General features: G+C 39.9%; 1 protein-coding gene across 2 annotated transcripts in view; it reads right to left on the bottom strand.

The window, feature by feature from the left end:
• The window catches only part of SORCS3 (sortilin related VPS10 domain containing receptor 3), a 654,973-nt gene that overhangs the window by 232,494 nt on the left and 395,536 nt on the right, over window positions 1–26,943 (bottom strand). For both annotated transcript variants that reach the window (XM_004020175.5, XM_060404717.1), the window contains exon 5: window positions 12,050–12,123. In XM_004020175.5, the coding sequence (XP_004020224.2) occupies window positions 12,050–12,123 (74 nt within the window). The remainder of the gene's footprint in view (window positions 1–12,049; window positions 12,124–26,943) is intronic.

Genomic DNA, 26,943 nt, shown 5'->3' with positions numbered 1-26,943 from the left:
TAATAAAGGCGCACAGCAAATCAGAAAACTCCAGCTAATATTTGCATGATCACGGTTGAGGGCGCAATCTAAACATAAAGTAATAGAAGATATAACAGAAAAAATAAAAAGATTTGAGCAATTTTTTAAAAGTATGTTTGATATCATAAGCCAATTAAAATACAAAGAACAAACTGGAGACAACATTGAAACAAAATGAGAGACTAAAAAACTTATGATAAAGAAGCAAAAACAGATGGTCACATAAAAGAAATACAATGGCTAATAAATATATGAAAACTTGTCTAAGCTCACCAGTCTGATAAGAAATGCAAATTAAAACAAGGGAAATCCATTTTTGCATATTAAATTAGATTACTTTTTTAAATTAAATTTTTATGAGGTGTTGAAATGGCATTTCACTAGTTTGAGTAGAAATTGGTATATACTTTCCAGAGAACAATTTGGCATGCTAATATTTATATATATTGTTTTGGTAGTCTATCCTTAAAAATCATAATAAACCAACCTTGGAAAGATAATTACTTAAAGGCTTTCAAAATAACATTCCAGTAACTTCCTTAATAGTAAATGTTTAGAAGCAAGAACAATGTAAAATAATAGTAGAGTGATTAAATTACTATATAGCCACCAGTTAAAATACAACTCAAGTAATAGAAATTTTAAATTATGTTTAGAGAGAGTACAGAATAGTACAGGAAAATGTTCAAGTGTGTTTTAATAAGATAAAATTTCATAAACAGCATGATTTCAATTGTCAAACAAACTTAAGTATATTGAAAATTATACTACATTACAGGGAAAAGTCTATGAAAAAGTACGTGATTTTTTTTAAGTGATGTCTTCTGGGCAGTGAAATTAGAAGTAATTATTTTCTTTTCATTTTCTCACATTTTCTTGAATGTCTATAATAAGATTGTGTTGATGCTACAATCAGAAAAAAAGTAGTACATTGTGTTTGTATCTTTTAAAAATTGTTTTTGTATTTTCGATATTGCCTTCCCATCTATTCCTACAAGCCTGAGGCACTTCTGCTCCAGGATTCTTCTTAGTGAGAAGTTCTCTGGAAATTTTGCATTTCTTCTCAATGTCTTCCCTGCTTTATCAAGCTGTAAACTGAACTGTGCTCCCCACCCCCAACTCATCCTCATTCACATGTTGAAGCTTTAACCTCTAAAGTAAAAGTGAAAGTGTTAGTTGCTCTGTCGTGTCCGACTCTGTGTCCCATGGACTATAGCCCGTCAGGCTCCTCTGTCCATGGGATTTTCCAGGCAAGAATATTGGAGTGGGTGCCATTCCCTTCTCCAGGGTATCTTCCTGACTCAGGGATCGAACCCGGGTCTCCTGCATTGCAGGCAGATCCTAAGGCAATGCTAGGCATTGCTACCTGAAGAGAAGACCTTTGGGAGGTAATTAGGGTTAGATGAAGTCATGAGGGTAGAGTCCTCATCATGGCATTAGTGTCCTTATAAAAGGCAATAGCGTGAGAGGACACAGCAAGAAGGTAGAAGGCTACAAGCCACAAAGAGGGCTCTCTCCAGAACCATGATGGCACTCTGATCTCCTCCCAGCCCCCAGAAGTAGGAGAAAACACACGTCTACTGTTGAAGCCACCCAGTTCTATGGCAGTTTGCTATGGTAGCCTCGGGTTAATACACACTCTTAAGCCAATCAGAAACAGAGCAAGCTTAGATTCCCTCAGTGAGGAAAAGGGTGATTCCTCCTGCCTGTAACATTGTCTCCAACCTGCATATTAAACAACCTCCAACCCTTCAGCTGGGGCTTCCCTGGTGGCTCAGAGGATAAAGCCTCTGCCAGTAATGCAGGAGACCCGGGTTTGATTCCTGGGTTGGGAAGATGCCCTGGAGAAGGAAATGGCAACCCACTCCAGTATTCTTGCCTGGAGAAACCCATGGACAGAGGAGTCTGGTGGGCTATCATCCACAGGGTCGCAAAGAGTTGGACATGACTGATCTGATAGATAGAGTGCCTGATGAACTATGGAATGAGGTTCGTGACATTGTACAGGAGACAGGGATCAAGACCATCCCCATGGAAAAGAAATGCAAAAAAAGCAAAGTGGCTGTCTGGGGAGGGCTTATAAATAGCTGTGAAAAGAAGATAAGCAAAAAGCAAAGGAGAAAGGAAAAGATATAAGCATCTGAATGCAGAGTTCCAAAGAATAGCAAGAAGAGATAAGAAAGCCTTCTTCAGCAATCAATGCAAAGAAATAGAGGAAAACAACAGAATGAGAAAGACTAGAGATCTCTTCAAGAAAATTAGAGATACCAAGGGAACATTTCATGCAAAGATGGGCTTGATAAAGGACGGAAATGGTAAGGACCTAACAAAAGCAGAAGATATTAAGAAGAGGTAGCAAGAATACACAGAAGAACTGTCCACAAAAGAGCTTTATGACCCAGATAATCACGATGGTGTGATCACTCATCCAGAGCCAGACATCCTGGAATGTGAAGTCAATTGGGCCTTAGAAAGCATCACTATGAACAAAGCTAGTGGAGGTGATGGAATTCCAATGGAGCTGTTTCAAATCCTGAAAGATGATGCTGTCAAAGTGCTGCACTCAATATGCCAGCAAGTTTGGAAAACTCAGCAGTGGCCACAGGACTGGAAAAGGTCAGTTTTCATTCCAATCCCAAAGAAAGGCAATGCCAAAAATGCTCAAACTACCGCACAATTACACTCATCTCACAGGCTAGTAAAGTAATGCTCAAAATTCTCTAAGCCAGGCTTCAGCAATACGTGAACCGTGAACTTCCTGATGTTCAAGCTGGTTTTAGAAAAGGCACAGGAACCAGAGATCAAATTGCCAACATCCTCTGGATCATGGAAAAAGCAAGAGAGTTCCTGAAAAACATCTATTTCTGCTTTATTGACTATGCCAAAGCCTTTGACTGTGTGGATCACAATAAACTGTGGAAAATTCTGAGAGAGATGGGAATACCAGACCACCTGACCTGCCTCTTGAGATATCTGTATGCAGGTCAGGAAGCAACAGTTAGAACTGGACATGGAACAACAGACTGGTTCCAAATAGGAAAAGGAGTACGTCAAGGCTCTATATTGTCACCCTGCTTATTTAACTTCTATGCAGAGTACATCATGAGAAATGCTGGACTGGAAGAAACACAAGCTGGAATCAAGATTTCCGGGAGAAATATCAATCACCTCAGAAATGCAGATGACACCACCCTTATGGCAGAAAGCGAAGAGGAACTAAAAAGCCTCATGATGAAAGTGAAAGAGGAGAGTGAAAAAGTTGGCTTAAAGTTCAGCATTCAGAAAATGAAGATCATGGCATCCGGTCCCATCACTTCATAGGAAATAGATGGGGAAACAGTAGAAACAGTGTCAGACTTCATTTTTTTGGCTCCAAAATCACTGCAGATGGTGACTGCAGCCATGAAATTAAAAGATGCTTACTCCTTGGAAGAAAAGTTATGACCAACCTAGATAATATATTCAAAAGCAGAGACATTACATTGCCGACTAAGGTCCATCTAGTCAAGGCTATGATTTTTCCTGTGGTCATGTATGGATGTGAGAGTTGGACTGTGAAGAAGGCTGAGCACAGAAGAATTGATGCTTTTGAACTGTGGTGTTGGAGAAGACTCTTGAGGATCCCTTGGACTGCAAGGAGATCCAACCAGTCCATTCTGAAGGAGATCAGGCCTGGGATTTCTTTGGAAGGAATGATGCTAAAGTTGAAACTCCAGTACTTTGGCTACCTCATGCGAAGAGTTGACTCATTGGAAAAGACTTTGATGCTGGGAGGGATTGGGGGCAGGAGGAGAAGGGGATGACCGAGGATGAGATGCCTGGATGGCATTACTGACTTGATGGACGTGAGTCTGAGTGAACTCCAGAAGATGGTGATGGACAGGGAGGCCTGGCGTGCTGCGATTCATGGGGTCGCAAAGATCAGACATGATTGAGCGATTGAACTGACTGAACTCTACTGAGCGACTTCACTTTCACTTTCAGCCCTTCAGTTGGATGCTTTCTCCTTGGGCTGCTCAGCTCAATATCCTTTTCTTTCTTCTCTCTCTGGCCCTCTCCTTGACCCTCCAATTCTCAGATTCCCTAGTCAAGGCCACTAAACACAGCACATCTATCTATCAGTGGTTCCACTGTCCCCACTTCTTCATATAGGGAGAAGAAGCTAAAAATGGACAATTTGAGTTTCAGGCAGATTAGAGCAGTCTAAGTGCTTTACTCCATGTGGGTCTCTCCTGGCCTCTCCTCAAAGGATAGTAACCTCTGAAATCTCACCCACTGTGAGAACAATCACATTTCATACCCTCTGAAATTTTATCAGTGAGATCCTCCTGTCTCTGAGCTGAAGAACTATTTCTCGTGTTTTCCACATAGTCATGGGGTGGAAGAAGCATTTGGAAGCCATGTGTCTCTAATTCCAGAGAAATCATCCAAGAAGCTGGGAAAAAAAGAAATTATGTTTCCCGTTTGTATCTTGGGATTTTTCTTAGACTGGATTAAGTAAGTGGATGCATTGCCTAATTCAGTGTTTGACTTCTCTGCTTGACACACAAATCTTTTCAGAGTTCCCAAGGTGGGGTCAAATATGAAACCTTCTCTTCACAGTAAAGAGCTCATAAGTCTATAGCCTATAACTACCTACATCTCCTTGTTTACCCTCCTTCACAGAACTCATATGTGCTTAGGATAATTATTATGAGTCCAACAGGCCTTGATTTCACCAGAAGAGGTGAGCTTTCTGTTTTCCTCCGTGCACTGGCTGACAACCATGAGTAGCTTTGAAGTGCTGCATTTGCTCTCAGCACTAAGATAGCTCTTCCAAGGCCAAGACGCAACCAGACATACAGCATACAGGTGGCCCCATCAGCAAAGTAGAAACTGATTTCTCCTTGCGAACTGAGCTTTCACATCTCCCCTTCTGACCTTGCATGTATTATTCTGAATGTAATGCATTTTTAAATTGCTGCACCATTTATAAAATGTAAGGGAAAGTTGAATTAAATATTATTTGTTTCGTACCCTGGTTTGCAAAGGGCCTCTAAATCTGATTCTATCAGGTCGATGCCTAAATCCCATTATTCGAGATTGCAAATGACTGTGTTTGCAAAATTGTAGAGGCAGCTTCAAAAATTCCGCTCATAATGGTAACTTTGTTTGAAAAGACCTTGATTTTCCAGGAAGCAATCTCAGGCCATTCTGCCTGTCCCTTAACTCTCCTTCTGTCACGGGTAATGTATTAACAGACAAAGGATGACTCGCCATGCAGTTCCTCAGGAACCAAAGTTTAGGAGATTATCCTTGAAGCAAAACACAGAACACATTCCAGAACAGGTGAGATCTCAGAGTTTAAATTGAAGTAAAGATGTAAGAGGGTTCACTAGCCACATTATCTCAAGGTGATCATGTCCCATTTTCACCTCCTGCTTCTCTGCTCTATGTCTTCCACTCACACAGCCACTACTAGGCTGAGCTAGGTAAGCCTAGGACTGAGATAAATGGGATTTTTGTAAGTGAGATTAACACTTCTCTGAATGGGAATGTGCACACTGGGCTCACCCTCACACATACACACACAGGCATCAAAGAGTATACTCAGAAAGCAAAATCATGCCATCAGAATGCAAAACAGAATAAAATGGAATAGAATGAAACAAGTTCAGACAATCTCACTATAAAACCTAGCAGCTAAAAACAAGTGTGTATTGTTTCACAGTTCTATGTGTCAGGAGTCTGGGCATGACTCCGCTGGGTGCCTCTGTCTCAAGGTCTCTCGCAGGCTTGATGAGCTGGCCAGAGCTGCAGTCTCCCCTGAAGGCCTGACTGTAGAAGGACCCGCCTCCCAGCTCACTCACAAGATTGTTGGCAGGATTCAGTCATTTCTCGCTAAAACCAAGCTGTTGGACTGAGGCGCTCACTTCCTCACTGACTACTGACTGCAACCTCCCTCAGTTCCTTATCATACAGGTCTCTCCATAGGGCAGCTCACAAAGCAATCACAAGAAGGTCCCGAAGACAAAAACTTTTATAGATGAATCTCTGAAGTGGCATCTTTTCACTTGTGCCTCACTCTAGTCACCAGAAGCAAGTCACTAAAAGGAGCTCCAACTCAATGAGAAGGTTCCCAGAAGACAGAGGGCACTGGGGACCATCTGGAAGCTGCCTGCCCCAAGAATGAAGTCAATATTAATTATAAGTAGACTCATACTTGCATATGTTTTAGGTGAGAACATAAAACAGCACACAATTGACATTTCTAAAGAAAGGTATTAAAGATACTCAAAATGTATGTATTTTGATGTAATTAGTCTTCTTTTAGTAGTGATTAAACCAAAGTTATTGGACTCTAACAATCACCAGCTCCCCCTCCTACATTTTCTAAGGGCTGTGGGGCAAAGATTGATTTCCTGGAGGGAAGGGTAAGAGTGACAGATGGTGAGATGAGCTTTTCTATATAAGAAAACCTGATGATACCTGGGGAGGAAGGTGTGTGGGATACAAGGTATTCTCTGGAAGGGGCCGTGCTGTGGACAATGAACCTCTGTGACTGAGAATAGTTTTAGAGCCCATGGAAAGAGAAGGAAAAGAAGAGACAGTAACTACCATGATGATCAGGATCTTGGACTGTTAGATATGGACAAACTAAGTTTCAGAAAGACTCACTGTGTGCTGTGTGATGTGATGCTTGTTTGCAACTCTTTTAAGAAAACGTTCAATAAAAACTTTATTTCCCTAAAACGCTTCAGTGTTGAATTTTGGTCATTCCATTTAAATGTGACACTCTGTTGAGACTGAGACAAAACACAAGTTTTTATTGGGGCTACCAAGGACACTTGTCCAAGGAAAAAATCCTAGATATTAAGGGAATATGCATAAAATATTAAACTATTATTTATGACAATGAAAAATATGAAAATTTCCAATGTTCAATAAAAACAGAGTTATAAAATATGTCTCTTTACATAATGAAGTGTTGCATAGACAATTAAAATGATTGTAAAGATTTTATAATATCATAAAACTATTATAATAGAACATTAAAAGGGGAGAAGGCAGATTACACAAATTCATGTGCAAAATCTTTGGGCTATGTATAAACGAGCATATGCATACAAAGAAACTGGAAAAAACAAGAACAATGGAAGATTGGAAAGGAAGTATTGTGATGAAAGGAGTTTTTAGTCCACACCCTTCCTTTCTTCTTTAAAAGGTATATTCCTAGGACATTCTAGCTCTACATACCAGACGAGACATGTTTTGCTTTAACATTTTTCCTACCCTCCCTAATGACCTTTCTAAAAGAAGAAAATAGAAGCTGCTGGCACAACCATCATTAGAAATCTACAAAGAGTAAGCCAAATTAAATCAAAGGACAGTAGAGGTGTGAAGCCCATCCTGACTGTCCCTGCATGCCAGCCATTCTCAGCCTGCAGCCAGGCATTGTTACAGCTTCAAAGAGCCACCCATTAGGAACCCTCTCTCCTTCAGCGCCCTGAAGTGGGTTGATCTAGAGCTTGTTCCACACCTGTTGACTTCTTATAGGGCTTTCTTTTTTCTTCTACTCTGAAGACCAGTCCATTTTACAGCCCAAAGACCCCAGAAAAGGGGTAAGAATTTAAGTTCCTGGCAGCTTTGGGTGTATTACTTTATCAGAACATTTTCCTGCAGTGACATCAAGGAAAAACAGAGACCTTGGTCTTCCAGGAGAGAGAACAATTAAGGGGAAGTCAGTAAGAAAGAGACATAGGAGACATTCTTTCTCTTGTTCATGATACTACACAAACAAATGCTATCAGGGATCAGAGGCACTTAGAGGCCAGCCCAGTTACACAGAGAACTCAGCAAGGCCTCACATCCCTGTCCCCTCATTGAAAAAGAAGCCAGAGGAGGGTGAACACCTAGGGAGACTGAGGGGCCACCGAGGTAAAGCTGTGAACCATAACAAGTATTCAAATTGGATGTGCAATGAAAACAATCTTCCCACTGCAGAATGTGCCTGCCTGTTAAATATCTCCCAATGGAAGAGTGGAGGTACTAGTCATTTGCAGCTCAGTAGGCTACTAAACCAAAAACCACTTTTCCCTGTGATACCCCCGCCCAAGCAGAGACTAGAGAAAGATTACAGTAGGATATTTAGCTACTCCTATGTTGCAACCCACTCCAGTATTCATGCCTGGAAAATCCCATGGACCGAGGAGCTTGGTGGGCTACAATCCATGGGGTTGCAAAGAGTTGGACATGACTGAGTGACTTCTGTGTGTGTGTGTGTTCTCCCTGCAAACTAAAATTGCTAAAGCAACTGGGGTAATGAATAGGGGCATAAGACAGGGCTAGTAATCTGCCTGTTAACCACATATCAAATGAGTGAAAGGGTCATATATAAAAGAGTTTGCATGTCAGACTGATGCTCAGAGCATGATGGTGGAGTCACTCCATAGTGCAAGATTCCTAGGGGACCTCTCTTGATGGCATTAGAACATCTGGAATTCATAAAGAAAATTTTACCTCTAACGAATCTTTTATTATTAATGCTAATATTATGGCCCATGGGAAAATTATGGCCCATGCCCTAACTCATAGGCACTGTAGGGCACAAAGGAGGAAATGAATAATGATGATACCCCTTACAGTTCTTGATGCATTTTCACAGCCATTACACTGATCATCATTGTAGATGGTTGATTCTTCTGCACCCTTGGCAGAAATCATTTCTATATCACAGTGTTCTTCCCCACAGGTCCCCTCTAGGTTGCTACTTTCCACCAACTAAAGGCAGTATGGGAGAAGAAACCTAGCATTCATTAAGGATCTATCCTGAGAAATTTGAAAATCTCTAAATTATAGACAACATTATTTGGGCAATATTCTGTCTGGGTTGCATGTTTACTCTATTTGTCTACTTACTGCAAGATAAGTCTTTTACTTCAATTTCTTGTTTTTGGCATGACTGCCCTTCCCTCCATGTGGCCCTATCAGCCCCAATACGACTTCACTCTGCATCATCCCTCAAAAAAGAAGCAGTTTTAAGGCTTTTGGCTGTTGATTTGTCTTGTTTTTATGACATCAGAAAAATCAAGATTCAAGAAAGAGTGAGGACAATAAAGTTAGCTTGAGATGTGGCTTCTTGGACCCATTCAGTTGTTAGTAGATGTGCACAGGAAAAGTCTCACTGGGCATAGGATTTTCTGGATCCCAGAAAAAATGACAAATCAATTACATGTTATGGTCTTCAGAACCTGATGCTGGGAAAGATAGAAGGCAGGAGGAGAAAGGGACGACAGAGGACGAGATGGTTGGATGGCATCACTGACTCAATGGACATGAGTTTGAACAAGCTCTGGAGAATGGTGAAGGACAGGAGAGAAGCCTAGCAGGCTGCAGTCCATGGGGTCGCAAAGGGTCAGACATGACTAAGCAACTGAGTAAATTCAGAACTACTAATAAATATAGTAATTAAAGACATAACTTACAAATTATAAATCTGAAACAGAGAAATAAAATTGCCAAGAGCCCAATTCTGAAAGGATGATATCTTGTCCTTTCAATAACTATATGAAGTTGACAGGAAGAATACTGTTCCCATTTATATGGATGCAGAGACCAGAGCCCCGAGAGGCTCTGTCTTAACCAAAGCTGTGTTCTAGACCCTGACAAATGCACACTTTGTCTTTCCTCAAGGAGGTATCGAGTTGATATTTCCACTCCTAACCCATACAAGCCAAGTCTTTTCAGCATAAGAGCTTTCCCAATCATGATTCTATCCATGGGAGAAAAAAAGGTCTATGTAAAATGAGTTCTTTCTCTACAATTCCAGTGACACCTAAAAGAATAATTGTGGCAATTATATATCAGAAACAGAGAAGTGATAATTACAAAAATGGAATTTTCAGCTACTACTTGGATAGCCAGCACAGGCACTAACTTTTATGTTTCCCCATGGGGGCATATATGAAAGAAGCACAGGGTGGAAAAGAAATGAAACATAATCATCAGGACCTGGGGATTTACTCTTTTTGCTCTATAAAGGAAGGGAGAAAGCAGACAAAAGCTGGAACATTCCCTTCTTGCCCTCTGCAAATAGGAAAATGCTACCCTCCATCCACTTAATTTCCTTCAGGAATGATGACAAGGCTTATCCAGTCTACAGTACTTCTCTTCTGCATCAACTTGACTTCCTAGTCAGCTAACTGCCTTACCATCTCAAGAATTTGTTCCAGAAATAGCAGAGGGCTTTGTTTTTTTTTTAAATTTTTATTTATTTATTTATTTTTAGGGACTTTTGAGTGATGGTTGGGCTTCCCTGGTGGCTCAGCTTGTAAAGAATCCGCCTGCAATGTGGGAGACCTAGGTTCGATCCCTGGGTTGGGAAGATCCCTGGAAGAAGGAAACAGCTACCCACTACAGTATTCTGGACTGGAGAATTCCATGCACTATTCTATGGGGTTGCAAACAGTCGGACATGACTGAGCAACTTTCACTTTCACTTTTCACTTTCTTTTTGAGTGATGGAACACTGAGAAACTGGTCCATCTTAGCTGAGCCAAAGGCAGCAATTATATAACTAGCACATCAGAAAAACAAATATTTCCTTTTTCTGTCTCAGTCTATTGAAAAAATCTTAATATAATTCTAAATACAGACTAAATAATAATTGAAATAGTAGTTATAGAACAAATAATAATTGGTCTGCAAAGGGAAAAATGACTGGGAATAGTCCAGGCATTGAGGTAAAAGCAGTACTACCAGTTCCCTTTTTCCTCTGAGTAGTTTGTATATAATAAGACATAGTTGATTTTCACAGTGTGCTTCAGCAATCATCATTTTACTTCTGAACATAGTTCTGTAGGTGCAGAGGGGATAGGGTGAAATGTTGCTTCCAAAGAGGCTGGCATGGTTGTATATATATATATGTTCAAAGAAGCATATATGTACCTCCCCCCAGTGCCCCCCAACACCACCCCCACCTTGTGGAAGGCATGAAGGGTCATTTCATGACTCTTTAAGAGAGCTAAGCTAAGGTATTTAATATGAGACATGGAATAGGTATTACTTTTAAGTACTGTTAATTTTGTTTCTGTTTCTAATTAAGCACATAATTAAGCATACTATACACTTTGGTATATGCTTCCTACATACATCCCTAGATATATTTGGCTTTGCTTCTGCAGAAATGAAAGCATGATACATGTTAGAAGCATTTCATATAGCTAGGAAGAGTAAAAAAGTAAACATTATACCAAACCAAGTTTACTCTGCTACAACTAAATTAACAATAGAATTTGTGTATAAAAAATACCAGTTAATAACACTTTCTGAATAGAGGAAAGGGCTAATTTTCCAGCTGAAACATATTCACTCCTTGAAAAGCTAGTCAAAATGTGCTCCACAGAAGTTGTTCTAAAAGATGATCAGGTATGACATGAGAAAGGGATTCTAGAGTAAAGTGAGTTTGGGAATCAGTGACTTCATGTTTGGCAGCTTCCTTTACTCTGCATTTCTCAGAGGCTCTAATATCCTAATGTGAATCCTGAGTCTCCACAAGGGCAGAGTTGGATAACTGTTACCTAAAATTATGTGACCGTAGAAACGCTTTTGGAAGGAGAAGCACTGCGTGAAACTAGTGTTCTTCATAGTACATTTTAGGAAATGCTTGCTTTTTAGAATAGGTTCATAAAATATCTACTTTTTACTAAAAGAGGGGAGATTAATACATAGCTAAGAGCACCCAGTCATGACCTTCCCATGAAGCTCTCTAGCCCAGGGCTTCTCACTTCAATGTGCACATAAAATCACCAGAGTTCTGCTTAATATATGCAGAGTTCTGCTTAATAAGTTTCAATGGGCCCTGAGATTCTGTATTTCTAAAACTTCCCAAGTGATGCTAATGATACCAGTCCATGGCATGAACTAAACTGAGTAGCAAAGGGCTACGACACACAATGACCTGACGTGCTGAAGGTATCCAGAAATTGCCAGAGTGCCATGTTGCCTGATTCCTATCCAAGAGAGTGGTGAGACTGTGGATGGGGCTTACCAGTAAAACCTGTTGGGTGTGATGCGTTCATGCATGAGTTGCCACCGTCTTCCAAAGTCCATGGAGCTGTAGAGCTGCAAAACAAGGAAGTGAGCAGAGCATAAGTATCAAGGGACGCTGTTTAACAGAAACATACGTGCCATCCTTCTGGAGATGAACATTCCAACCCACCAGAGTGCCTAACACACTCAAGTAGACATCCATCCTATCTAGATAAAAATATTATGAACATGACTGTGCTATGCTTATCGTGGGGTCTTCTAGCTCAATATATAGCCAATCAACTGAGGCTTTTAAGTTGAGTGCAAACTATTTCTGATGCCACCCATGTCCCACTTTTAGAGGTAAAACCTTTAATAAAATTATATCTTTCTATTTTCTTCAAATTCCATGAAGTCTTTAGCTATATCTAAAATAATTCAGCAACACTAACTTTAAAAATATTTACTGAACAGCTCTTACATGAAAGGCACTCTGATGGATAAGAAGATAAGAAAGAGGTAGATTCTGTGCTCATAGGAAAAATAAGACACATCGCTCATCAGCTGATACCTGAGCCAATATTACATGCAAAATATTGTACTCTCAGCTTTATCTCTTACTTTATCAATCTTTCCTAAATGAAATGGACCTTTCAATCCCACTCAAGATATCAGGCTCATTCACACTCTCATGTCTTTGTAAGATGGCAAGGATAAGACCACTCTTGTGCCCCAGAGTGCACACAGGGCCAGCGTAAGTGTGGCTTCTTCCCCAAAGCTTTTTCTGATCTTTAGCCCACTCACTATTCTTCCCTTTCCATTCACTGCACTCATCATTTGTTTCCACTGAGCACTTATCATGGGTAAAATATAGCATGTCTTTCAGATTTGGTTGTATTATTTAATTGTATCTATACTCCTTGAATACATACAAAGTGTTCACTAAATATGTATCGCCTAAATCAGTAATTAAAACAGGTAGGTGAAGACAGGTATCAACTCATGGAATGAGAAAAAACAACAGCAACAACAGAAGACCCCCAGGACTTTGGAATTAAAAAAAAACAACAAAAAACCTCTGCAAGGCCAAATGACTCAGATTGCACATTCTCTTATTTTATGAATCCAGAGTCTGATCCTTTATAACACAAACGGGAAAACACAACATCCCTGTAAGAGACTCACCAGGAGCATGGAGTTTATTTTTAATTGAATACCTAAAAGCATAATATCTGAATGTGACTGATAGTGGAATAATAATGATGTTTATCATCACTTATATATTATTATTACTAATGTCTGACAGTGTTGCTCTTTCACATGCCTTCTAGCCTTACAAGGACATGGAAGGGAAAGCAAGACAATTCTTACTAATGGAAAACCCTGCTCTCAAACATTCTCTGATCCACTCAGGCACAGTTAACCACTTCCTCACAGTGTCACCAGGGTACATACTAACTGCCTCCAAGAAGCCGTTCACACTTGTTCATTACTGGTTAGCTCTCCCCTCCCTAGAGGAAGAGTCAATAAAGGGGCAGTGATCATGCCTTATTCACCTCTGTGGTTACACAATGCCTGGTATATAGCCAAAGAACACACAAACCTGTTTCACAGTTAATGAGACAGTCCTAGAGAAATGACATTTTGGTCAAGTGAACTATTAATAGGATTTAGGTTTTGGAGGCCCTAGCTCATATCTCCTTCCATGGAATCACAATGTCTAATCTATCCTGAGAATTCCATCATGTTTACACTTTTCCACAAACATCTACAAGTGGGGAAACTGAGTAAGGCAGAAGTAGGTGGCCTTCAGGTTTACGGGAATAGGGTCAGGAGAAGGCCATACATGTAATCCCAGGTAGCTGCTGACCCACAGTGCTCTCCAGTGTACCACATCTGGTAACGTTTCCACCTGTAAATTGTGAGCCCATAATCTCACAATGCATACAGAATTAGCTTTTGTATGAACTTCTGGATTGGAGAAGGAAATGGCAACCCACTCCAGTGTTCTTGCCTGGAGAATCCCAGGGATGGGGGAGCCTGGTGGGCTGCCATCTATGGGGTCGCACAGAATCGGACACAACTAAAGTGACTTAGCAGCAGCAGCAGCAGCTAGATTTGTTATAGCTTTTCTTCCAAGGAGAAAGTGTGTTTTAATTTCATGGCTGCTGTCAACATCTGCAGTGATTTTGGAGCCTCAAAATATAAAGTCTCTCACTGTTTCCATTGTTTCCCCATCTATTTGTCATGAAGTGATGGGACGGGATGTCATGATCTTAGTTTTTGAATGTTGAGCTTTAAGCCAACTTTTCACTCTCCTCTCTTACCTTCTTGAAGAGACTCTTTAGTTCCTCTTTGCTTTCTGCCATGAAAGTGGTATCATCTGCCCATCTGAGGTTATTGATATTTCTCCCAGCAATCTTGATTCCAGCTTGTGGTTCATCCAATCTTAAATTTCACATGATGCACTTTGTATATAAGTTAAATAAGCAGAGTGACAACATACAGCCTTCACATACTCTTTTCCCAACTTGGAACCAGTCCATTGTTCCATGTCTGGTTCTAACTACTGCTTCTTGACCTGCATACAGATTTCTCAGGTGGCAGGTAAGGTAGTCTGGTATTCCTGTCTCTTTAAGAATTTTCCAGTTTGTTGTGATCCACACAGTCAAAGACTATTTTAGTCAATGAAGAAGAAGTAGATGTTTTTCTGGCATTCTCTTGCTTTTTCTATGATCCAACGGGTATTGGCCATTTGATCTCTTGTTCCTCTGCCTTTTCTAAATCCACCTTGAACATCTGGGAGTTCTTGGTTGATGTACTGTTGAAGCCTAGCTTGGAGAATTTTGAGCATTATTTTGCTAGCATGTGAAATGAGTGCAATTGTGTGGTAGTTTGAACATTCTTTGGCATTGCCTTTCTTTGGGAATGAAAACTGACTTTTTCTAGTCTTGTGACCACTGCTAAATTGTCCTAATTTGCTGGCATACTGAGTGCAGCACTTGCACAGCATCATCTTTTAGGATTTGAAATAGCTCAACTGCAATTCCATCACCTCCACTAGCTTTGTTCATAGTGATGTTTCCTAAGGCCCACTTGACTTCACATTCCAAGATGCCTGGCTCTAGGTGAGTGATCACACCCTCATGGTTGTCTGGGTCATGAAGATCATTTTTTGCATAGTTCTTCTGTGTATTCTTGCCACCTCTTCTTAATATCTTCTGCTTCTGTTAGGTCCAAACCATTTCTGTCCTTTATTGTGCTCATCTTTGCATGAAATGTCCCTGTGGTATCTCTAATTTTCTTGAAGAGATCTCTAGTCTTTCCCATTCTATTGTTTTCCTCCTTTTCTTTGCATTGTTGACTTAGGAAGGCTTTCCTTTTTATTCTTTGGAACTCTGCATTCAAATGGGTATATTTTTCCTTTTCTCCTATGACTTTTGCCTTTCTTCTTTTCTCAGCTACTTGTAAGGCCTCCTCTGACAACCATTTTGCCTTTTTGTGTCTCTTTTTCTTGGGGATTGTTTTGATCACAGCCTATTGTACCATGTTACAAACCTCCATCCATAATTCTTCAGCCACTCATGTATCATATCTAATCAGATCTAATCCGTACATTGGAGAAGTGTTTGGGTGGAAGGAGAGGGTTTTTGAGGACCCCACCATCCCATTGGGAATAATACACCTACGTAATTTATTGCAAGGACCGAGTATTCCACGCAGGGTTTTAAGAAATGGGATCACCCTCTTTCGCATGGCATTGCCCAAACTTAAGACAGGTGTTTCTCAATTAAAATTAGAAGAGACTTCAGTTGGTGCCCTCTGTCCAAAGATATCAATCAGACTCTCTGTCAAAACAGAGTCCAAACAGAGAAAATAGAACCCCAAATTCCTTCAAATAAAACCCAGCATTATTGTGTCTTCAGAGCTGCAAAATCTAGTGACAAGTCAGGGAAAAACCTTGAAGGTCACATTGATGCCACTGGAGTCTTAATCCCCCAGAAAATCATCAGCCCTTCCATCACCGGGGACCCTGCATGTGGCAGAATGCAACCCCCCCCACACACACACACACAGCTCCTGCTCAGGCATACCCTTGGGAGAAGCATGACTCCTCTTATCCCATGCTCTTCCCAACAGAAAGAACAAGAGCTCAGCTGCCGATCTCCTCATCTAAGCCTGTTCCACTTACTGCTTCCCGTCTCTGGTTTTGCTTTTTCAGCTCTTCATTTTGATTGATGGGAGAAAAATTAAATTGAATTCTCTGTCTCAAGGCTGATTTGAATGAACAGAAACAGTAGGCTCCTATTCATTAAGTGCCTTGGGTTATCTACCTTGTCTTGCAATCTACAGTAAGTTGCTGAGTCTGAAACTAATTTTATTCTCCCACATGCTGGATCTTTGCAGCCTCTCCAATTCATTCATTCACTCATTCATTCACTAAAAGTGTTTCAAACAATTGCTATGCTTTAAGCACTGAACTAAATTCTGGGATTGCAAAGGTTAAAAATATTATGGACAGTGGAAGACAGAAATTCAGACAATTACACTGCTATGAATTATATGTCATAATATTAATACTAATTATCTCTGCAATGGTAAGATTGTGAGCAATTGATATTGTCTTCTTTTGGTTACTGGGATTTTAAAAAATTATTTCAAACATCTATTACTTTAGTAATTTAAAGAATAGAAGCTCTAACACTGAGAGACAAAGTACATAGGCAATCATTTAATAGATGGTGCTAAAAGATTTTTTAGTAATATAAAAATGCTCATAATATGTTATTTAAAATGTTACAAAACATGCATATATTGATGCTAATTATATTTAAAATATTGCATACTTTGAAATATATTTGAAGAGTATATGCTAAAATATTAGCAGTGGTTATCTCTGAATTGTGGAATGATGGGTAATTTACATACATTTTAAAGTTTCCCATCATTTTAAAATTTATTTAAAATAGATATATGTTATATTTCAATAGTAATATAAACTTATGCTTTCTTCTATTTCTATTTTTCTAGTAATTTTCTATCTATAATATATATATTTGTCTATTTTTGAAAAGGCCAAGGATTAAAATTGCAATCTTTCCACTAGGGAACTGGAATTAGAGAGAGCAATATGGGATTTTCCATAAAGTGGTATTTCAGAGAGATTATCACAAATAGTGGTGAATCCTTCCTAGGACAGGCAACGTATTAGTGTTTATATAGTCCTGCATGGCTTCAACCCAAAGTGTTTCATGCAACATTAAAATAAAACGTATTTTCCAAACAGCAAATATATTTAAAACATTCTTACTTATACAAAGTTACATATGAGACTGTGTTCTCCATATCTTGCCTTATGATGTCCCCTTCCTGCAACAATGTCATTCCTGACTTTTACCAAAGAACAATCCAGATCGTCTTCTCTCCCTTCTTTCACTATATGACATGGTCTCATCTCTCTTAACAAGCACATATTCAGTAGCAACACACACAGCAACTGAAATGAATCATCAGCACAGCTGGAAAATATGAAAGAGCACACTCTTTTCCTTATTGATTCAGTTATTTGTTTCCTAATTACATCAGCCTGCCAGGGAAAAGCATCTGATAGCTGAAGAACTAAAAAGGCAATTTAAGCAATGTTAAGGAATGTTCCTTAAGAAGAACAGCATGTTGTATATAGAAAGCTTAAGTTTGAAGAATAATATGATTGTGTTAGGAGGTTATGGGTTGAATTATGCCCCATCTTCCTCCTCCCCCAAAATGGTCTGTCAAAATTCTCACCCTCAGTATCTCAAAATGTGACCTTATATGGAAATAAGGTCTTTGCAGATGCAATCAAGTTAAAATGAGGTCAGGCTGGATGGAGCTTAATCCAGTATTCTCCTAAGGAGAAATCTGGACACACACATAGACACAGAGGGAAGACGAGAAGATGCCCAGAGAGAAGACCACATAAAGACAGAGAGTTTTAGTGATATACCTACAAGCCAAGGGATGCCAAAAACTTCTGGCAAATTACCAAAAGATAGGGAGAATCAAGACTCCTCTATAAGTTTTAGAGGGCCCATGATCCTGCTACCAACATCATTTTGGACTTCTAGTCTCCAGGATGGCAGTACAGTGGACTTCTATTGCCCCAGCACATCCAGTCTGTGACACTTTATTATAGCATCCTCTTACAGCTGATACTAGGGGTAATAATGACAGATTATGTTACACTTCTCTGTTGTTTTCTTGTCTCCACTACTAGGTATTTAGTTGTAAGGCCAGAAGTTTTGTTTAGGTCCAGATTGTTTCATTTGCGGTTGAAAGCCAAAGTCTCATTTCCCTTTATTTCTCTGTCCTGTGTATCTTTACCACACCCTTAAGGGTATTTTCTAAGAATATATTTGAATTCATAATGACCATATGGCAGTAACCAGACATAATCAGAAGAAGCTACAAAACACACATTTTATAGCAGCCTTTGGTATTCCAGCCAGATTCCCTACAGCCAGCAGATCTTCCATATACAGGGGAGGATGCTTTGGAATACATTTACACAAAAGCTCTAGTCTATAGGCAAACTCAAACTTACTGCGTAACTGCTCTGACTTTTTTCTTCAAAACCCTTATAGTTTATAAAGCATTCTGCTGAATTCTGGTCATGACAGCCTGATCTTCCTAATAAACTGAGAACTGGTTTCTGCTCAAAATAAGTTCTCTGAATCTGTTTGCTTGGTAATCACAGAGAGAGTGGGAGGGCTTAACTGGGCTACAAAGGGCTACAGGAAAACCCTCCTGGGTTGTGGCAATAATTGCAGTAGACAGGAGAAAAACCAGGATCTCATAACAAGAGATGGCACTTTCCAACATGTGCCCTAATGTGAGAGGGCACACACATTAGGTGGGATAATTCCACCTAATGTCCCTTTAAGCTCTGGGAACAGAGGCAAGAACTTTTGTCCTCAGCAACCATTTTCCTTTGCCCTTGGGAGGTACAAGACATCTACACCATAGAGGTATTTATTAAAAAAGAGAGAGAGAGAGTCACCTAGTTGTGCCATTCTACTGGAGATGGCAACATTTTTCTTCACTTTTTGAAGACTTCTAGCCACAAAGGTTTTCTCTCTCTCAAATGGTTTACATCATCCATTTCTTCATTTAACAAATATTGATCAAATACCTATTAAGAGCTAGCCCTGATCCATGGGTTTAAGGTATATCAGTGAACCAAAAAGACAAAAAGTCTCTGCTGTCAGGAATCTTACATTCTAGTGGAGATCAAGAACTCAAATGCTCTCAAGTATGTTGTGTGAATATGTGAGGGGAGGTATAAGAGAAACAGGACCATTACTTGTATTCTTTAGATGCAGCCTAATTTTGCTGGCACTTAAGGCACTAAGGAAATTTCTTTGCTTATCCAAGAAGATTTTTCACTTTTTATTGAAACCCTTGACACTCTTAAGGCTATCTTTTCCGTTCAGTTTAGTCACTCAGTCATGTCCAACTCTTTGCAACCCCATGGACTGCAGCACGCCAGGCTTCCCTGTCTATCACTAACTCCCAGAGCTTTCTCAAACTCACGTCCATTGAGTTGGTGATGCCATCCAACCATTTCATCCTCTGTCATCCCGTTCTCCTCTTGCCTTCAATCTTTCCCAACTCATTGGTATTTTCCAATGAGTCAGTTCTTCTCATCAGGTGACCAAAGTATTGGAGTTTCAGCTTTAGCATCAGTCCTTCCAATGAATATTCAGGACTGATTTCCTTTAGGATTGATTGGTTTGATCTCCTTGCTGTCCAGGGGATTCTCAAGAGTCTTCTCCAACACCAAAGTTCAAAAACATCAATTCTTTGGCGCTCAGCTTTTTTATAGTCCAACTCTGACATCCATACATGACTACTGGAAAAACCATATCTTTGACTAGATGGACCTTTGTCAGCAAAGTAACATCTCTGCTTTTTAATATGCTATCTAGGTTGTTTATAGCTTTTCTTCCAAGGAGCAAGCATCTTTTAATTTCATGGTTGCAGTCACCATCTGCAGTGATTTTGGAGCCCTCCAAAATAAAGTCTGTCACTGTTACCATTGTTTCCCCATCTATTTGCCATGAAGTAATGGGATCAAATGCCATAATCTCAGTTTTATGAATGCTGAGTTTTAAGCCAACTTTTCCACTCTCCTCTTTTACTTTCATCAAGAGGCTCTTTAGTTCTTCTTCACTTTCTGCCATAAGGGTGGTATCATCTGCGTATCTGAGGTTATTGGTATTTCTCCCGACAATCTCGATTCCAGCTTGTGCTTCATCCTGCCCGACACTTTGAATGATGTACTCTGCATAGAATTTAAATAAGCAGGGTGGCAATATACAGCCTTGATGTACTCCTTTCCCAGTTTGGAACCAGTCTATTGTTCCATGCCCAGTTCTAACTGTTGCTTCTTGATCTATATACAGGTTTCTCAGGAGGCAGGTAAGGTAGGCTGATATTCCCATCTCTGTAAGAATTTTCCACATTTTGTTGTGATCCACACAGTCAAAGGCTTTGGCTTAGTCAATAAAGCAGATGTTTTTCTGGAACTCTCTTGCTTTTTCGATGATCCAGCAGATGCTGGCAATTTGATTTCTGGTTCCTCTGCCTTTTCTAAATCCAGCTTGAATATCTGGAAGTTCAAAGTTCATGTACTGTTGAAGTCTGGCTTGGAGAATTTTGAGCATTATCACTTTTCTCTTAACTCTAAGGAAAACACCATATGTGACGTTCGACAGGTGACATTTCCCCACAATCCTGGGGAGAAGCAGGTAGTCCTGAGAGGTCATGCTCCATCTGAAAATGGGCTCAGTTATTCCCTAGCTGGACAGGAGTGCTGAGCCAATGTGTTCAGGTTTTACAACATTTAAGAGAACTTGAAAATTCTGATATTTTTAATGGAAATTTTCCATATTTTTTCAATTTTGGCAAAAATTTAAAATGTACCAAAGGACAAATAAGATACGTTTTAAACCAAGTGACCAGGTGCTGCCTGAGGACTGCCAATTTGTGAACTAAATCTTAGTGTAGACTTACAACTGCCTGCAGGAGTGAAAGCCACTCAGTCATGTCCGACTCTTTGCAAGCGGGATTCTCCAGGCCAGAATACTGGAGTGGGTAGCTTTTCCCTTCTCCAGGGTATCTTTACAACCCAGGGATCAAATCAAGGTCTCCCACATTGCAGGCAAATTCTTTACCAGCTGAGCCTCAAGGGAAGCCCAAGAATACTAGAGTGGCCTGCAGGAGAGAGTAGGACTATTTGATCTTAGAGTAGGATTGCTAGATTTATCAAATAAAAATATAGAATGCCCAGAGAATTCAAATTTCAGTTAAAAATGAACAGATATTTTGTGTAACTGTACACCATGTAACATTAAGGATATGCCTATTTTTTAATGTTATTTATCTGAAAATCAAATTTAATTGTGTTTCCTATAATTTATCTGACAGTCTTACCTTGAAGTCCCTCCCATTCCATTTCTACAAGTCTAGATTATAAGATGCATTCCCTTACATTGGGGTTCTTTACTCTTGAACACTGGATGCCGAGTGAATGAAGTGAGTAAAGTCGCTCAGTCGTGTCTGACTCTTTGTGACCCCATGGACTGTAGCCTACCAGGCTCCTCCATCCATGGGATTTTTCCAGGCGAGAGTACTGGAATGAGTTGCCACTTCCTTCTCCAAAGGATCTTCCTGACCCAGGGATCAAACTCAAATCTCCCACATTGTAGGCAGACACTTTACCATCTGAACCACGGGGAAGTGAGTAAAAGAATCTCGAAATTATTATAAATATTCTCTGTAATCAACTAGTTCAAACCATTTCACTTTATCTATTTAATGTCAATTGAGTACTGCTGCTGCTGCTGCTGCTAAGTCACTTCAGTCATGTCCGATTCTGTGCGACCCCATAGATGGCAGCCCACCAGGCTCCACCATCCCTGGAATTCTCCAGGCAAGAACACTGGAGTGGGTTGCCATTTCCTTCTAGCATGTGCTAAATTCAGTGCCAGGTATGATAATACAAAGGTGAATAACCCAAGGTTCCCTGATCCTGTGAAATTCAAAGCCTGGAAGATACGATGGATGTGGCAATAGCTAAGTGCATCATGACACAAGGAGACTCCTGCCAATGGAAGCAGAGGAGAGCTAGGAGAACTCAAAGGAAGGAGTGGTCAGTTCTGCTGGGCTTGACACTAGGCCAGGAGCTGAGTCAGAATAGATGAGTAGGAGTTGGCCTGAAGGATAAGTTCCCCCCGAAACATTGCAGCTAACAAAGGTGAAGATTTCTGGACATTAGAAAAGATGTTGGAAATAAAACAAACATTATCTCATCCTCTTACAAAAGTAAAAATCATTTGGCTGTGGATCAGTGTACATTGGTTTAGCTGTCACATCTCAAAGGAGAAAGCAGAGATGGAAAAGGAGCTGAACAAGGTCATGTAAAAGATTCAAGAAGAAGAGGAGAAAACAATTCCAGAAGAGTGAGTGTGAGGAGTAAAATGAAGACTTGAAGATGGGCTGTGAGAGTGAAGGCTATGAAAGCAGAGAGATGTAAGTAGATACACACTTTTCTTATCAAATTTGAAACATCCTTCCTTGAAACTTAAAAGAGTTAAGATTACAACAGCAAAAATGAAGGACTACTTTTAGAAGCAAGTTCATAAATTTCATTACTCTAAGAAGTCAGTGAGGTAAGCACAGGATGTCCTATAAACAGTTTAAGACTCAATGCTTTCCAAAGTTTTTCATCAGAACACTTCTAATGGCCAAAGGGAATAAAGCATCCCGCCAGGAATCTGGGGATTTCCCAGGTGGCACTAGTGGTAAAAAATCCATCTGCCAATGCAGGAGACATAAGAGACACAGGTTTGATCCCTGAGTCAGGAAGATCCCCTGGAGAAGGAAATGGTAGTAACAGGTTTCTCTTATAAGCTTTCAAATCACTTTTATGTAATCCATCCAACCATTAATCTGGTCATTTGTTCACTTAATGCACCATAACTTCAGGCAATCTCTTCAAATAAACTAGAGGCCCTTGGCTGACAGAAAGCCATCTGATATCATGATCCCTGTAAACAAACTTCTACTTAGCTGCTTCACAACAGAGAATCAGAGAATAATATTTTTATAGCTGAGAGTGGCCAATTCTTTTTACACATGGAGAGTCTAAGGCTCAGAAAACCTACAGGACTCGTCTAGTGCCACACAGCTAGCTAGTTTGAAGCTGGAATCTGAACCCAGGGTCTTTATTCCCAACCCAATGCTCTTAGTACTGTGCTGTATTATCTTTTTTTTGGTGGGGGAGGGGGCCGGTAACTGTTTAATCTAAAAGCAAAACAAGTTCACATAACCTCACAGGAATGATGGGTCATTTGGGTATACCATGCATGAATGACACTGCCTTGAATCTATTCAGGGCTTTTATTTACAAATCATTTTCACAATTCATTTTATCCTCTTTTATGCTGAAGAGTATTTTCTGAGCTAACAGTCATATAAAAAAATCTTGTAAACAATTCACATATTATTTATCAAAATTTATTCTTTTGTCTCCATAGTCTTATTCTCTTGACCATTTTCCTTTGCAATCAGATTCTGTTCATTTTTATGCATTATGATTCAGAAACATCTCATTTTAAGCAGTACCTTTCGAACACAAATGTTGATATTCCTCCTCTAACAGACTTATACCTATGTTCTTTCTCCTTCGTCTGCTTTGGTCTCACATCACATCCTACAATTAATATCCTCTTTATCACTTATTTTCCTGGCTATTCACTGCATTCAATTTGTCTTTAACTCTTTTCCAAGTTCAAATTTGTTTTTCTTTCCCCAAGCCTGAATCTAAAAGAGATGGGAAGAACGTATTATTATTATTATTTAGTTTCAGGTCATTTAATTTAAATTGCTTTCTTTAAGTATCAAAACAATAATACCTGCTTTCAACATGAAAGAGACAAAGACGTCACTAAACCTACCGTATGAAACACCATTTGAAATATATTTTCAGGTGGACTGTTTAAAGATGTTCATGATATTAGTATTAACATGTGGCCAGAAAATCTAAGAGTTCATCAAAACTCAAGACACTAAAGGCAACAATAGTGTGTACTTCAAAGTGTTCTTTCAGAAAAATAATAATAAAGACAAAAAGAAACCAACATTTATGGAGGATCTGCCCCTGACAGGCATTTTTGTATACAGCCTGACTGATTCAAAATATACTGTTTGATGTTTATTTCTGTCCATACTTCCTGGGGGGAGAACGTGGAGGCCCCATGGGTGTAATGGACTTGCTCAAGATCCCAAAGTAAATTCCAAGCCATCTGATTCCAAAACCAGTGTTCATTCCAAAACATATACTGCCATTGAAAAAATGAGTGTTATCAAGGAAACAACCTGAATCGTAAGAGAACTCAAACTCTTTCCTTAGAAAGTTTTAGAAACTTGGGTTTGCAACACAAAAAACTGACCAAGGAGGCAAACTCTATCCTAGAAAAGTTGTCAGAACTTGGGTTTGTGATGCAAAACACTGACCAAGGAGCAAAGAGGTTTATAATTGTTTTCAAATAGGGGGAAAAGTCGTTCTGTGGAAGGACAATGAGACTTTCTCCTGCTGTATCAATGGGCAGAAGCAGGACCAGAAGGTGATCTAGACAGAAGTAAGTGTTGGCTTGACATAAGAAATAATATTTTAATGGAAAGAACTCTCTAGTGCTGAAAGAAGCTGTCTCGGGTGGCAAGAAGTTCTCCAGGGAGTTACTGGATGTGTTTAAGTAGAAAATGGATGAGCACTTGGATTAAAGTGATACCATCAGAAAATTAAAGTGTCAGATGGGATTTAAGCCAATGAGTTCTTAGGTCCCTTTGGATTCATGATTTTTGATTCTTATTTCATGAGCAAAATCATGGAAGAGAACTCAAGGGAATATTCATTTATGATGCTCCCTAAACATTTGTAAAAGATGACAGAGGACCATTTTTCAAAGGTACTCAAATGTTGGAAAGGCCAGGACACTATGTGGCAGCTCTGATGAATTCATTCAGCCTCCCTGTTTCTAAAACCTTTGCAAAAGGATTCTCAGCCCCTCCCTTCAAGAACTAGTCTTTATTTCTTCACCCCTTGTTTTGGCATCAGAATGCAGTAGAAATGATGGTCCTGGTTCTGAGCATGGTCCCTAAGAAGCTGTGAACATTTCCAATCTTTCAGAATGCTGCCACCGTAGGTGAACAAACCCGGGCTGGCCTGCTAGGGGATGCAGGACCACATAGAACAGAACCCAGTCTACAGCCATCTCAGACCTGCACACAGCCAGCTGAGCTCTAACTAGAAGAGAAAGCCCACCCAAGATGAACTTAGCCACAGTGGACCATGGACACGTGAATGAATCTAGCTGAGACCAAAAGAAAAAAAAAATCCACCCAACTAATCCACTGAGTTGTGAGTCATAATGAAGGTTTACTGTTGAAAACTTCTAAGTTTAGGGAGAGTTGGTTACACAACATTAACTACCTGACCCACAAACCTTAGATACAGGCCTTGGCTCTCTCAATGGCCTAACTGAGCAATTTTGAAGAAGACTTTAAATCTCTCAATCTCAGCGTTCTTATATAACGAAAAGCTTTCTCCACAATAGCAGCTCTCAAATTGCTATCAAGTTACTCAGATGTCTTGTTAAAAGAAGTATATTTTGCACACCTCCTAAAAATTCTGATTCAGAGAGTCAAGAGTGGAGCCCCAAAATAAGCATTTTAACAAGATATTAGATAATTCTAACATAAATGCAGAGGAATGATACATGGAAAAACTCTGTTCTAGATCTTTCTTATGGGAGCTTGGACATTTGTAACTAAGCTCATTGGGCTGCCTTCAGTCAACCTCTACCTTCATCACAGGTCAATGACGCCCAGCTGACTATTTACAGCTCCTCGGAAATAGGAATGTCACCACTACTCTATGGCCCATTAGAGAAGAGTGATTTGTCCTAAAGTCTGACACATTTTGACTCCTGGGAAACCTACTTCTAGCGCCATCCTAGAAACCAGAACCTTGGAAAAGGAGATGGGCAGACTGTTTCCACTCACAATGTTTCTGTCCAACTGCCAGTGTTGGAACACAATTAAACAGCAAACAGCATAGCCTCAGCTAAAATGCACAGTAACAGCTGGACTGTGTGCCCTGAAAGTACAATGCATTTATTACACAGATAATTAGATTTCCTTCTAGATCCAAAAGTCATACAGTCTGGGCATTAAGCAAAGGGGACTTACCACAGTCTAGTCAACCTTTTCCCAGAGTGCACAGAAAAGTGCTGATCCCTGGGTCCTAAAATGAGTGGGGAGGGAGCTGGGATAGAGCCAGAAGCCAGCAACTGCTCCAATGCTCTTCTGTTCTTGGCTTTAGTGACCCAAGTCAGTGGTTCTCAGCTCTTCATTAGAGTTGCCTAAAAGTTCTAAACAATACTAATACCTGGGCCCTATCTTGGAAAACTTAAATCAGAATCTCTAGGAATAGACTAGCTAGGCAAAGGTATTTTTAAAGCTCTCCAAGTAACTCTAATGTGAGGACAAGGTTGACTACTACTGGTCTAAGGCATAGATTGGCAAACCATGATCCACATGTTTTCACAGAGAAAGTGTGACTGGAACCCAGCCATGCTCATTTGTCTATAGTTGAGTGTTGCAACAGAGATCACATGGCTGGCAACGTCTAACATAATTACCATTCAACCCTCTGCTGACCACTGCTCTTGGGTACTGAGGTTAAGAGGTCCCAATAGAGAAATTTTATCCTGAGTGCCCCTCGCCTTGGTTACACACCCTTTAACCTTATTTTTCCAACACCAGGAGCCCGAAGTACTTGATGATAAAAATAACAACTAATGTCCAACAAGC

The sequence above is a fragment of the Ovis aries genome, chromosome 22 (genome assembly GCF_016772045.2).
Source record: "Ovis aries strain OAR_USU_Benz2616 breed Rambouillet chromosome 22, ARS-UI_Ramb_v3.0, whole genome shotgun sequence".
Taxonomy (NCBI): Eukaryota; Metazoa; Chordata; class Mammalia; order Artiodactyla; family Bovidae; genus Ovis; species Ovis aries.
The sequence above is the reverse complement of the archived record's forward strand: the minus strand, read 5'-3'. Positions and strand labels throughout refer to the sequence as shown.